Here is a 15420-nt window from a genome sequence, read left to right on the forward strand (position 1 = left end):
ATCTAATCAAAATGGATTCGTTTTTTCCAGCTCAATGAATTACTTGTATTTTTCTTTTTCTCTCAACATAATTTTAGAAACTCTTTTGTTAACAGAGCAACCTATTAAGCACTCTTAAATACTCTGCTGGAATAAGTCTGCGATTAAGTATCTAAAAGAGCTTTCATAGGGTAAGGGTTGGAAAGACCACTTGCTAATGATTACTGTGTGAACAGCAGCGGCAGAGCACCTGCGACCTAAAACACTAATCGGACCGAAAGCAGCTTCCTGGTAATAATTTACTTACCTGAACAGCATTGTTGTTTGCAGTTTTCTTCATTTCTTCAAGTAAACCCCTTGAGGTTTTAAGATCCTAAACATAATAAAACACAGTATTCTGTAATTTGCATATTAAATTAGAGAACTCATTAAGGAAATTTGACATTATCCTAAGTCATTATACAAGTGTCAATGCAATTACGAACATACTATCCCCAACATCCAAGGTAACAGATTTAACTGTCCTGAAAAATAAACATGTTCTCATCAAAAGACATACACATATGTATAAATGTACGAGCTCGCACACTCCCAGCAGTGCTGGGACCTCCACCAAGCCTGGTGCCCTACATGGCAGCCACTGCTGCTGTGTGACTCGGGAAATTTATCTCCAGCCTGCGTTTCTGAACTTTTTCCTGGAGAGCCACAGAGACCGACCGCAACGGAAAGGGAGCGTGCTCCTCTGCTAGCTCACTCTCCAATGTCCATCAGGCTGCAACGTGGCCAGCCGAGCTAGGAATCCAAGCCTGGGCTCTCCCTTGGAGGGTAGCGGGAAGAGAAATGGGAGAAGTGGGGGAAGAATGGGGATTGAGGTGAAGAGAGAAATCTTCCATCCACTGATTCACTTCCCAAAGAGCCACAATGGCTGGGACTGGGCCAGGCCAAATCCAGGAGCCACCAGCTCCATCTGGGTCCCACGGGTGTGGGGGTGGGAGTGGTGAATGCCTCAGTACTTCGGCCATCTTCTGCTACTCTGCCAGAGTTTCAAAGAGGAGCTGAACTGGGCTTGGCAGCGTGGCCTAGTGGCTAAGGTCCTCGCCTTGATCCCATATGGCCGCTGGTTCTAATCCTGGCAGCTCCACTTCCTCTCTATCTCTCCTCCTCTCAGTATATCTGACTTTGTAATAAAAATTTAAAAAAAATAAATTAAAAAAAAAAGGCGCTGAACTGAAAGTGGAGCAGCTGGGACTGGAACAGGCACCAATGAGATGCTTGATCTGTACCACAATGTCAGCCCCAACGTTATATTCACTTTTAGGTTGACTTATAAAAAAACTTTCTGTCCTGTCTTTTTGTTTATTTCACTTCATTACACATGGGATGATAAAGAAAAAAAAACTAAGTTTAAACGTTATATTCAATTAGATTGCAACATTTTAAAACAGTCTGCAGGCAGTCTGCAGCGACCTTTCCGGTTAGGCTCCACATTAACAGGCATTTCCAGCTCTCTCGGCTGTTCCCCTATTTCCACCTTCCTGTTTCCACCAACAACCCCTCTCGCGGCACATGCTGATCTTATCACGAGCAATGACTACAGATATCTGTGATAATAATTGTGCATTCAGGTCTCAAACACCCACCTCTCTTCACTTCCTCTCAATTACAGTTGCACCATCATATCTGATTAGGAAATAGTGCCTGCATTATATTAGGAAAATAACTGAGCTAATTATAACTAGTGTATTATGGCTATGATTTTTCTGACATCCGATGTTCTGTTAGTCTTGTAGTTAAGCTACCTTTTATTTGTTGTTTATTTATTTGTTTTTCATTTGCTTAGTTCTCCGTGTAGGTAATTCTGAACCCCTTTGGCCTTCCATACTAGCAACAGACAAATTAAACGTGCAGCAAAGTTCTCTTAGGTACTCAAGTATACTGGGTCATCTCTCAGTCACGGCTTCCTGCTTCTATTTTTAGTTTTATTTTTCTAACCTGAGCTGTCTCTCCCACAGCCTGCTGTGATGTGGTCTAATGGCTCCCTAGGCCTGGCCCAGTTAGGACCCGCCTTCTTCACTGCAGATTCGTTTTTGTTCTACTTTTTCATCCTGTTCCTTGTTCTGCTGCACTTCTTCCAGAAGATTCTTCGATGCATGACTCAAAGGAGATAAGTATTAGACACATAATGTCTCAAAGCAGCGTCTTCACTGAATCCTCATATCTAAGTTCTAGATATGGCATCTAGAATATTCAGTAAAGCCTCTTTCCTTCAAAATGTGAATGTATTTTTTCATGCCAAAATAAAAGAAGAAAGCTAAAACATAGCTTATTTACTTGCTTAAAGCTCTCTTATTGTACTTCAGCCTTTTATTGCAGTTGAGCCCACGTCTTCAGGGAGCTGTGTTTGGTTTTCTATGCCTAATATTTTCCAATGGCTGCCACTGCTCTTGGTTAGTTTTCTTTTCAGGATCAAGGCGAGTACTTTCATATGAAATCTTACATTCCTCCTCTGGCAATGGTCCCCTGGGTTCCTTGCTATGCATGACTGTACCTGCAGTGGAACCAGCACCCCAAAGTCATCCACATAAATCTTTTTACTCCAATATCACATAATCTTCAGAACCTACCAGTTAATAAAAAAAATGTCCAACACCAGCTACAATAGATCCTACAGAACCATTTAATATTGACTCCCATGCACAGGGAATGTTTTCAGGACCTAAAATCCCTAGGATTTTAAGCAGTTTGCTTCGTTGGTTCAAGCATCTCCTTCCAGTTGCCAGGCTTGCTGGGCTCTGGTACGCAGCCATGGGGACTCAGGAATGCCCTCTGTTCTGCCCTGCAGCCCAGGATTTGAATGTATTTCTTCACTGTCTTCCAGGATATGATGCTCCTGTGCAGAAGTCCAATGCCACGTATTGACACTTTATATGTAAACCACATTGTCTCCAGGGAATCTTCCAGGAACTGCTCTATGCCAATGATTCCACCAAGACGTGGCTTGCTGTAGATGTTTCATTCCCTGGGCTGGAGAGTGTGCCTGGCATCTTCAGTTCCAGGAAAGTTTCTGTTGTATTTTCAAAACTCTTATCTTCTCTGTTTTGTATTTTTTTGAAACTTCTACTATCAGCATATTGGATCTCCTGAATTAATTCTTTAATGTTCTTATTTTGTGCAGAGTGTTTCTGACATTGGGCTAGATTGTGGGTGAATTTTTCATCTCAACCTGTTTAGTCTTCCCACTGCATTGATTTCATATTCTGGATTTTGTGCTCTATGCATTTTCAGGGGACAAGGACAGCATCTTGTTCTAGTCATGGATGCAACTATCTAGTTGTCAGAGAATTACAGTTTTATGAAGCTTTAATCAACTTTCTGTTCCTTCAGAGCTCTCCTTTTTCCCTTTTATTTTGGCACCCATCACTTGTCTTAGAATATCTTCCTCAAAGCTTATTTCTCGGCTGTGACGTCACATTTAAAGAGACACCGAAAGTCTTACAGCACTTCCGTGGCTGCTCATCAGTGTGCCATGTGGCCAGCTTCTAACTGTTCCTCTACAGAGCATCTCCTGCACTGGCTCACGCACGGGGAAAAGAACTGTGTATAACTGACCTTCCAGGCCCATCAGCGGAAAGGGGCATGCAGAACAAGTTCAGTGTCCCCTAGTTCTCTCTGAAGATCTTTATTTAACTTCCCCATTTTCTTTTTATAAGAACTATTTAATTTTATTGGAAATCCAGATTTATAGAAAGGAGAAACATGGGAAAGACTTTCAATTCATTTTTTCATGTCTCGAATGGCTGCAATGGTTGGAGCTAGGCCAATCCACAGCCAGGAGCCAGGAGCTTCTTCCAGGTCTTCCACATGGGTGTGACGTCAAGGATTTGGGAGATCTCCTGCTGCTTTCCCAGGCCACCAGAAGAGAGCTGGATGGGAAGTGGAGTAGCCGTGGCGTGAACTGGCACTCATACAGGATGCCAGTGCTTGAAGGTAGAGGATTATCCAATAAAGCCATGTGTCAGCTTCCAATTTCTCTTTTATTTGGCACCTTGCACCTGACCACCTTCAAATCCTGAGCACCTAACAATACTGTTAGCCACAGAGGCATGGCCCTTCCGGTACTACACAAGGTAAGAATCAAGGTTATAACTTCTTTGATCCTCTTCTGCTATGTTTCCATGTACATTTTTTTGTTCAGCAATATATACAGTTATGTCTTTTTAGTTGCCACTATGCCTGTGTTTTGTTGTTTAATACTGTTTTCTTTGAGATATTTTAGAATAGACTGCAGTATGCATATCTACTTCTGAATAAAAGATGGGCTCCCAATGAAACTGTTAAATATATCTTGCGCACGACATAGGTGATAGAGGGCTAATTTCCAGAATATACAAAGAACTACAAAACAACCAAAACACCAAAACAAACAAGTCACTCAAGAAATGGGCACGGGAAATGGGCAAACACTTCACAAAAGAACAAAGCCAAATAGCAAATAAACATATGAAAAAATGCTCAAGTTCCCTGGCAATAAGGGAAATCCAAATTAAAACATCAATGAGGTACCACCTAACGCCAGTAAGACTGGCCCACATGAATAAAAGCACCAACAACACTTGTTGGCGAGGTTGTGGGGAAAAGGGAACCCTACTCCACTGCTGGTGGGGCTGCAGGTTGGTACAGCCTCTATGGAAATCAGTATGGAGAACATTCAAACAACTCAAAATCAACATACCATATGATCCAGCAATAGCACTCCTAGGAATATACCCCAAACACCTGTTTTATGAGAAGTCAACATGCACCCCTATGCTCATAGCAGCACAATCAGTAATTGCAAAAACATGGAAGCAACCAAAATGCCCATCAGCAGAAGACTGGATAAGAAAGCTATGGTTCATCTACTCCATGGAATATTACTCAGCTATTAAAAAGAACAAAATGCAGTTCTTTGTGGCCAAATGGGCCAAGCTGGAAACCATAATGCTAAGGGAAATGAGCCAATCCCAAAAGGTCAGATACCACATGTTTGCGTTAATTTAAGAGGATATGATGTTATGTAAAACATGTTATTTTATGTATATTATGTTATATGTTGTATATAAACTAAAACTGAATTGACAATGAGGTGATCACAGAAGACGGTTAAGAAATTGCAATTGTTTTTAACATACTGGTTACTCAATACTATAACTATTAGTTACACAACGAAGTTAATTGTTGCTGAGGGTACGTTGGAGCCTTTAATTGATCGGGTTGATAATCTGATGGTTCTGCCCTCGGACCGGACAGGGTCTCCCCAGGAAGCTGAGGAACTAGATTGGACTATAAGATGTTGGACTCTATGTTTAGTTTATGCTTGCAAAGAGGGACTCTCAACTGTACTTGATCAGTGGATATGCAACAAGGTGGAACATTCCACATGGGGGGAGGGCGGGGGAGGGGTGGGGTGATTCCCAGTTCCAATGAAACTGTATCACATAATACAATGTAATCAATGAATAAAAATAAATAAATAAATAAATAAATATATCTTGACACTAGAATGTTGGACTTTAAACCATTCACTATACTTACAATGTCAGAACTCACTTAAGCAGCAGAACAATGGACTTGGGGCTGTTGTTGAGGGACTAAAGTATTATTACAATACAAGGGGAAAGCAGTGTTGGCTGGGATAGCGAGGAGAGGGTGGAGCCTAAGGAACTATGTCACGAAAAGTAAAGAATTAAAAAATAATAATCGGGCCCGGCGGCGTGGCCTAGCGGCTAAAGTCCTCGCCTTGAAAGCCCCGGGATCCCATATGGGCGCCGGTTCTGGTCCCGGCAGCTCCACTTCCCATCCAGCTCCCGGCTTTGGGCCTGGGAAAGCAGTTGAGGACGGCCCAATGCATTGGGACCCTGCACCCTCGTGGGAGACCCGGGGGAGGTTCCGGGTTCCCAGCTTCGGATCGGCACGCACCGGCCTGTTGCGGCTCACTTGGGGAGTGAATCATCGGACGGAGGATCTTCCTCTCTGTCTCTCCTCCTCTGTGTATATCTGGCTGTAATAAAATGAATAAATCTTTTAAAAAAAATAATCATCATAAATATAAGGAAACTGAATGCATATGGTCACTTCACAATTTTCACCAGGAATGGACAAATGACTTAACACCTAATCTGCCCAATGTCTTACAATTAACTGATAAGCAATCCAAAAGTGATAAAATGGTTGTTCTTATGTTCAATTCACCAGCATTTTGACTATGTACTATAATAAACCACTATTATTAACTAATTATTAACTACTGTTTGAAGCTTCAACCTAAGATTTGTTGAGGAAATACTGACACCAGTAAAAATGCAGCTTTTCCTATATGGATGAACTCAAAGAAAATGTAAACTGCTTTGATTTCATGTCCCATCTTAAAACACCTGGTAACGAGCTCTAAGTAATCAGTGCGAAAAATCCTCATTTAAATAGTTGTATACAAACAGGCACATTAGAACAGGAACTAAATTTTGCCACTAAGAGACAACACCGCACCCACCTTAAGGTAGAATTTAGAGATTTCAAAGAGGCGCTGGCTGCACGCAGGGAAACATTCATGAGCCTCAGTGATGCTGTGCTTCTTCAGGGTTTCAGTAACCACTTCTTTCAGAATCTAGGACAGAACATAACACTGGATGAATATTTACTGGGAGCAGTAAATACACTATTTCACCTTAGGAATTTAGTTTTGTGTACTACACATCATTTAGTTGTACTACATACAAGCAAATCATTTTTTAAGATTTTTTTTTATTTGAAAGGCAAATTTTACAGAGAGAAGGTGAGACAGAGAAGGTCTTCCATCCACTGGTTCACTTCGCAAATAGCCATAATTATCGGAACTGAGCCAATTCAAAACCAGGAGCCAGAAGACTCTTCTGGTTCTCCCATGTGTGTGTGGGGTCATAAGGTCTGGAGCTGATTTCCTGGGTCATAAACGGAGGGTTGGATTGGAAGTTGAGCAGCTGGGACACCAACCAGGGCTCACAGATGCGCCACCACAGGGCAAAGTATTAGCCTGCTGCCCAACCACATTGATCCCTATAAGTAAATCATTAAGACAAAACAATTGAAAGCAAAAGAAAATTGGTAAGAGTGACATGGTTACAAGTGTCACAGGATTTATATGCTAGCAAGAAAATAACTGGAGTATCTTAAGAAGGATTCTAATCGTGTTCCACATTGAAATCTGAGGATAAAGTTACACCAGGTATATATTTCTAAGTTTCCAGAGGGATTGTAACATAGGTTTGTGTTGACAGAGATATCAGTCAGCCTCACAGACAACTTATGTCTAATTCTTTTTCACTTATACCCTCAGTCATCTACCTTCCTCCTTCATGCACTGAATTCTTTTCAAGTAACGAATTTTCATACTTTATACTTTGTACATACATTTCAAAATCAAGGAATGTTTTCCATGTAGAGCTATGAAAAACAGACAATGAATCATTACCCTTGTATGTTTCTGTGATCTTGATTCCTTGTTTTGTCTTGATGATTTTGATTCACGCACACTTTTTAGATCAGAACTGGCCTTTGCAGTGACTTTTGGAATTTCAGAGTCAGGAACTGGAACCAACGGATAAGCGGCTGTTAAGGGCCGCTTAGCCTGTGGCTTTCCAGACGGGGCCACGTGAGGATGAGGATTGCTACTGCCACTTGTCTGGGAGTGAAGGGAATCTGAACTTTCACATTTCATGAGTCTGCAGTAGAAGAAAAAGTCAAGAATATAAGTGAAGAAATAATGAAACTCTTTTCCTGCCTCGAACATTAATCATTCAAACAGTCATTCAAGAAAAGTAAATAAAATTGCCTGCATCTATTGCCTTAAGTAAGCATTTCACATCATATTATAAAGTTGCCCCTATCATTTTATCTGCTAACTACTTAATTCTGTTAACTGTAAGAAACCACAACTTATTCTACTTATGGAATTTCCTGTGCAAAGTAAACAACGTAAAATACAATTAAAACTATAACCCAACTCTTGGATTTTTTTTTTAATTTAAAGATTTATTTCTTTTTACTGGAAAAGCAAATTTACAGAGACGAGACAAAATTCCTCCATCTGGTGATTCACGCCCTCTAGTGGCCACAAACAGCAGGAGTTGAGCCAGTCCAAAGGCAGAAGCCAGGAGCCTCTGGCTGGTAACGCACACAGGTGCAGGCTCCCAAGGCTTTGAGCCACCCTCCACTGCCCACAGGTGCAAGCTGTTTGGGAAGTAGAGCAGCTGGGATTCCAACTGTCTCCCATATGGGATCCAGGCACATGCAAGGCAAGAACTTTAGCCATTAGGCTACCATGCCGGGCCCACTAAGTCTTGTTTTAATTTTTCTAATCACATGTTCTTCAGTCAGGAACCAAAATTTTCCCTTTCAAGACTACAGGCTTTAATGTTCATTTCTGCTAAGCAAAAAACTACAAGTGCAATTTATTTTCCTCAACACATCTCTTTTATTAGTCACAGGTCAGAACTAAAAAGTAGAATTTAGAAAAATGTTTTGCAAATGTGAATGGATTTGCATTTTAACTGTATAGGTAGAGAAATAACGTATAGGTATAAAATTTATGAAATCATTATCAAAATTATTTAGGTCTCCCACATCAGGGGAAAAAAATTTCTAACATTTTTAACTGTTCACAAAAGATCTGAAAATTTGTTACTTATTACATAGTTTTTGAAATATTTAAATACATAAGAATTTAATTTTGCTTTAAATGCCAAAGACCTAAATATGACCAACATTCTAAAGATATATAAATTCAATCAAAATGAGTATTAGTTATACAAACTTCTAATTTCTGAACAAGTATTTGGACACTTCATATAGTGAGCAAAAAGAGTGGCAGTTTTGCTCATGTCACATTTTACAGAATTAATGCTGTAACTTGTATGTGATGAATGTTTTGAAAATGGTGCTTCATGGAACGCCCTTTGGCAGCAAAGTGAGCAGAAACAGGCAGGTCAGTCAGGAAGAGAAGCTACCAGAATTCTCATCTCTGAACACCATCTGCAACAGGGTGGTTGGGTGGCTTCATGGTTTGGGAGAACTCTCCAGTATTTTCATGGCTAAAAAACTTCACAATCCAGTGCCCAGCATGTGGCCCTAGTAGCTAATTTCTTTGTCTTGCATGCTTGGGGATCCTGGATGGGCGTTGGTTCATGTCCCGGAAGCCCCGCTTCCCATCCAGCTCCCTGTCTGTGGCTTGTGAAAGCAGTCAAGGACGGTCCAAAGCCTTGGGACCCTGCACCGGTGTGGGAGAGCAGATTGGCTCAGCTGTAGCTGTTCTGGGCATTTGGGGAGTGAATTAACAGACGGAAGATTTTCCTCTCTGTTTATCTGACTTTCCAATACAAATAAGTAAGTCTTAAAAAAAAATTCACAATCCATTGTGCATTAAGACTCCACATATCAACATAAACAGTAGGAAACTTTTTTTGCTAAGTCATTTATTTTTATAAGGTATAAGCAAAACCACTAACTGCTTAGCGAAAAATATTTCCTAGCAGGGAGGAATATAAAACGAATTCAGGGAGCAACTGAAAAATGTGAAAGACTAAAAGAAAAGAAGCCTAGAACTCTGTGAGAACACCGGTTGGGTGCACGTCATCTCTCACCTTTTGGGGGGAGCAAGGCAATTCACATCCTTAGACCTCCGCTTCAGTCGGGAGGCTTCAGTTCGAAGCTCACTTTGCAAAGCTTCTCCGTCAGGGACACTTCCAGACTCCGACAGAACGGCAGGAGACGGAAGAGGGCTCAGCACAGCAGGCACTGGCAAGCTTTCTCGGGTGCAGGTCGTTTGAGTCTCGTAACGAATAAGACGGGACTGCAGTTCCGAAAATCCTCCATCTCTTTCTAAAGCTTTTCGGTCATCCAAGCAATACCTGAGATGAGAGAAAGATCATTTAACAAAAGTGTCCACGAGAGCAACAGGCTTTCCCCGTTTCAGTTAAGAAACAGCAAGACATCTACCTTAAACAAGTTTTGCTTAACTTTCCAACAATTGTTAGAGGCTGAGTGAATGGCCTACTGCTCCCACAAGATCAGCTGTTTCCTCCTTGGCTGCACGGCAAGCGTAAGCAGCATCTGCTTTCGCTTTGACTTGTTTCTGGGTAACAGATTAAGTTAATCCTGTGGCTTATTTTCAAACTAATACAGCTGCTGTTTTAATGCTTTTTCAAACTCTCCGACCTCTGATTTCGCAGCATGGCTGCTACAGCACACTGTGAAACATTGACTTCTCTTGGAAAGGGCAAGTTTATTTTCGACACGAAGATTAGAAGGGTATAAGGCCTTGTCGACTGCCTCAGCACACAGCTCGGAACACTTCTTTGAAGCTTCCTCTCCATCATACTGACTGACGAACAAGATTTCCTTCAAACATTTGGTGCTTTTGGTTCCCAGCCAAGTCTGATTCAGGCAATCAATGAAATAGGAGCTCAGTGAGTCCCTCTGGACTCAAATATAGGAAATCCCACGTCAGGAAGAACAACAAACACATCAGAAAACAAGCACATCAGAAAAATGCTCCGTGAGACGTGCGACCTTGCCGAGCGCTGCACTTCCTCCATCTGCAGGTGCGTGAAGAAAATACTAATGTCTACACACGTGAAGGCAAGACTGAAGAAATTGAAATTCAAACATTTCTATATGTCTCTTTTTATTTTTAAGATTTATTTATTTCTATTGGAAAGGCAGATTTACAGAGGACAGACAGAGATCTGTCCGCTGGTTCACTCCCCAAGTGGCTACAATGGTCAGAGCTGGGCCAATCTAAAGCCAGGAGGCAGGAGCTTCTTCCGGGTTTACCATGTTTGTGCAGGGTCTCAAGACCTTGGGCCGTCCTTGACTGCCTTCCCAGGCCACAAGCAGGGAGCTGGTTGGGAAGCGGAGCAGCCAGGACACAAACCAGCACGCATGTGAGATCCTGGCACGTGCAAGGCAAGGATTTAGCCACTGCACCATTGCGCTGGGCTTTTATTTGTCCTAGATGTTCCCTAAAATCAAATTTTTGAAGTTCAACTCCAAGCACTGTATTATTATCCAAATATTAGATTTCCTGACAGATTTTAAGAATTTTATCTTTTTCTTGTAAAACAATATAAAGCAAGAAGCCAGAAACCTGGATGTGAGTTCCTTGTTCAGCTACTTATTATTATGTGAACTCGGTCAAACTACTTAACTTTACCTGTGCCATACTGCCTTATTTACGAGCTGACACTTAAACTGCTTATCTGAAAGAAAGATTGTGGGAAATGTGGGTAGCAATAAGCACCTAGAGCAAGCGCTGGGAACGCAGGAGCAAAGCAGTCACTAATAGATGAAGCTACCTCCATAATCATAAGTGTTAGGTTTATTTTCTACCACAAAAAAATCTCATCATATGCTGGCAATAAGGTAGCATAAGCCAGAACTCAGCAGCCATTTTAGAATACTATCTCTTATGCAAAGCATCATCCTACTCAGTGGTCAGCATCTCACTGAACATGAGCACCTCCTGAGAGCTTTTAAGAAATACTACATGCGGTAGCCTAGTAGCTAAAGTCCTCGCCTTGCACGCGCCGGGATCCCATACGGGTGCTGGTTCATGTCCCGGAAGCCCCACTTCCCATCCTTCTCCCTGCTTGGGGCCTGGGAAAGCAGCTGAGGATGGACCAAAACCTTGGGACCCCCGCATCCGTGTGGGAGACCCAAAAGAAGCCCCTGGCTCCTGGCTTTGGATTGGCTCAGCTCTAGTTGATGTGGCTGCTTGGAGAGTGAATCATCGGACAAAAGATCTTCCTCTCTGTCTCTCCTCCTCTCTATGTATCTGACTTTCCAATAAAAATAGATCTTAAAGAGAGCAAGACAGACAGACTACATGCCCAGCCACAGTCTCTGATTTACTTGATTTGAGGAAGACATAATCAGGGACATTTTGAAACACCCAAAGTAGATTGTCTTTAACACTAACTACATAAAACATGGAGTGGAGCAGTGGTTACCAATCAGGTGAGCGATGTCAGTCATGGGATACAAAATTATGGTTATGTAAGATGAGAAGCTAATGCACCACTCAACGACCTGGCTAATAACGTTGTGTTGCAGTTGGCAAGGTTGCCAGGAAAGACGACTTTGGGATACATCCACCAGACAAAAAGAGGTGACTGTGTGAGATGATGGATATCTTAATTTACTTGACTAATCATTTTTTAAAATGGATATTAAGATGCCATGTCGTACACTTCAAATATATACAGCTGAAAAAAAAAAGTTGTCTGCATGTCTCTGAGAAACACCTGGTGCTGAAGAAGTCGCCTATTTAACTGAACAGTTCTGTCTGTGTGAGACACCTGGGCCCAGGGGAAGTACCCACTGGTGGTCATGTCGAAGCTACAGTAAAGTTAGCAACCAAGTCTTCTCTGGAAGACTGTAGGTTTAAACAAAAAGTCCCGTGCTTGCTTAGCCTGCATATATGACACTGCTGAGAGAAAATATGCATATTTGATTCTAAAGTGAATATTTTTTCCTCCTCTAGGGTTTTATTTCTAAAATGCAGGCTTTTGCTTCCAGTTTGACCGTCTCTTGCTGACAGCTGTTCGTGTCATCCTTTCATCTGAATTATCTTTGCTGCGCATGTTTACTATAATTGCCATTTAAAATGTATTTACAATGATTATGCTACAATTTGCTGTTAGAAAAGTTACTTCATAAATTAAAAAGGAAACCAAATGAAGGGGTTACTGTGTATTTGTCCTTGAGCAAAGTAAATATTGTGACATGAATGACGGCAATGACATATTTTGTTAGGAAACACGAAGTAAATGTTTTATGGGTCCTAAGAAGGGAAACATCACTCAGATGAGGAAGCTACTTTGTTTTGTAACTACGAAACAGGCCAAGTGCTGTCTCACACATCAGGGCAATGCCAGAGAAGGCAGGAAAAAGCACCCCATCTCCTGAAACGGATGCAAGAAATTTCAAAGCAATAGATGCTGGTGTGGTGGAATCATCATCACAGTATGAAAGCAGAATTTCATTTTTTGTTTAAGGAAAGAATATTACTTACAATCAATGATTTTCTACTTCGGGTTAGGATAGAAAAGTGAAAAAAACGACAGTGGTTGGCATATTTCATTTTTTGCCTTAAGAAACACTGATTCATACGTGAACATATTTGTTTCCAAACATTCCTTTACGGTGTCCATGGCTTGTAAAGACCCACAGCGACACAAGAGGAGTTCTGTACACGCATGAGCGTTCCTTCTGAAGTTTGTTCCAACTCCATAAGCTGTGTTCAACACACAAAGGCCCTTGCGTACCACACTCGGCCACGTGCACTGTCTTGGAAAACACGCTTCCGGATCCACGGTCCTCACCACCTACCGTGTTGTTACTCCAGTCTCAGTGAGCACACGTTCATAGTTTTGTTTGTCTGAAGTGAGTCCCAGTGAGATCTGAGTGCTCGTGTGTTTCTGGAGGTAGGCAGTGAAGAGGTGTACTCGGGGTGAGGAACGGGAGCTTTGTAACATGGGAGGTGTAAGAAGTAATAAAGGCCTCTGCATCTTATGTTTAGGCCCATCAGGAAACAGCGCTCACTTACGCCTGAATGATTAATAAATCATCAGGAAGAATACATCCTCTGTAAATGCTACATATTTATGTGTACCACAAAATTTTCCATAGTAAATGGAAAGCAACAAATAAAAAAAAAAAAAGCAAGCAGGAAAATGAGATAGAATAGAGAAAGCCAAAGTATTTTAGTGACCTCGAATGTGATTGATTATATGGTGAGTATCTGAGTCAGCAGTTAAAATAGAATTATTGTAAATTGTTTTATTTAAATGAAACTTCCGTGAGTTTATAGGGCAAATGGGGTGAAAACATGGATGCCCAGGGGAATATTTTGGTCATTTAGTAAAGAAAAAGATAATTCTAGGATATTTACTCAGCTGTGACCATTATTTTTTGTCATAATAATAACACCATTTACTGATGCTATCATATGCAAGTTTCATGCAAATGCCTAAAATGCTAATTAGGTTCTTTTCAGAGTTCAGAAAATTAAAATTCTTACCAAACAAAATGGGGGAGGTATTGCTTTATAGCATATAAGACAGAAGTTGAACCAGATTTTAAAACATGAGAGAAAATATTAAAAAATTCAAATTAAGAGAAAAACCAAGTCCACACTACTTGCAGAAGAGTTCATAATATTTTATAATACTGACAAAATTACATCCAAAGCATGGGACACACAGCAGTTGGGAAAGCTGGAAGCAAAGCAATCAAAGAGCTGTTTCAGAAAACAGGGGCTGTAGTTACACAGTGTAACAAGTTGCCGAGTTCATCATGAACTTTTCAACAATGGTTAATGCTATGGCTTGAACAAAATCCAAAAGGAGAGAGAAAAATATCCCAACAGTCAAGTTTTTCTATACAAGAAGCTCCACCTGAACTTGATTATGGCGAATCTAGTATCCACACTTTTATAATTAATCCACAAAATACAGCTAAAGATAGAAATCATTTAAATAAAAGGTTTAGCTAAATTTAAAACTACCTGGGAAATATCCCTAGCCTTTTGATGTTAAAGGGAGGACAAGAATCCTCTCCAACAACAAGTCTTTTTGTCAAATATCGGAAATAAAAATCTGGAAGTAATGGCATTTCTTATCTTCTTATAATTCAGAAATTATCTCTGAATTGCCTAGCTGTTGTTCACAAAATAATGTCAAGCTCTCAGGGGAACGCTGGCATTCACATTAGAGGACTTCTGTCAGAAAAGACTCATTGCACGACACTGTCTTGCCTGAGGAGCAGGGACCCAAGTCTCGGCCGTTACAACTCCCAGACAGCAGACAGACCAGTCCCCGAGGGACTCTGTGGTCCCTGCCCTGCGTGGTCCTGCTCCTCTACCCACCCTCTGTATTCCTGGGGGACCACCCAGCCCCGACAGAGCAAGGGCTTCCAAGATTGAAATGCCAGTGAAACCTACCTAAGTTTTGCCCACTTGCCATCCCTCTGAACACCTCAAGAAGAAAACGCCTGGCCTGCTCATGGGCTGGGCTCCTGCTGCAGGTTCCTTCTGTCTACATCCTGCAGTCGGCCACCAATCCCAAACCAGGAGCCAGGAGCCAGGAGCTTCTTCCGGGTATCCCACATGGGTGCAGGGTCCCAAAGTTTTGGGCTGTCTTCGACTGCTTTCCCAGGCCCCAAGCAGGGAGCTGGATGGGAATCAGGGCTGCTGGGATTAGAATCAATGCCCATAAGGATTCCAGTGTGGGATAGGCAAGGACTGTAGCCGCTAGGCTACCGCACTGGGCTTATAAGTATCTTTTAATTATAAAAAAAATGTACCTTCTCATTTATGTTAAAAATAATTTCTCCAAATTAACCTTGAACTATGAATCTTGTTATTGTTGA

General features: G+C 41.5%; 1 protein-coding gene across 2 annotated transcripts in view; it reads right to left on the reverse strand.

Moving 5' to 3' along the window:
• MTBP (MDM2 binding protein) overlaps window positions 1–15420 on the reverse strand; it is a 68601-nt gene that overhangs the window by 945 nt on the left and 52236 nt on the right. For both annotated transcript variants that reach the window (XM_058668516.1, XM_058668515.1), the window contains 4 exons: window positions 9633–9899; window positions 7466–7715; window positions 6509–6622; window positions 287–352 (listed from right to left, as the gene is read on the reverse strand). In XM_058668516.1, coding sequence (XP_058524499.1) covers window positions 287–352; window positions 6509–6622; window positions 7466–7715; window positions 9633–9899 — 697 coding nt within the window. The remainder of the gene's footprint in view (window positions 1–286; window positions 353–6508; window positions 6623–7465; window positions 7716–9632; window positions 9900–15420) is intronic.

The sequence above is a fragment of the Ochotona princeps genome, chromosome 9 (assembly GCF_030435755.1).
Source record: "Ochotona princeps isolate mOchPri1 chromosome 9, mOchPri1.hap1, whole genome shotgun sequence".
In the NCBI taxonomy this organism is placed as follows: domain Eukaryota; kingdom Metazoa; phylum Chordata; class Mammalia; order Lagomorpha; family Ochotonidae; genus Ochotona; species Ochotona princeps.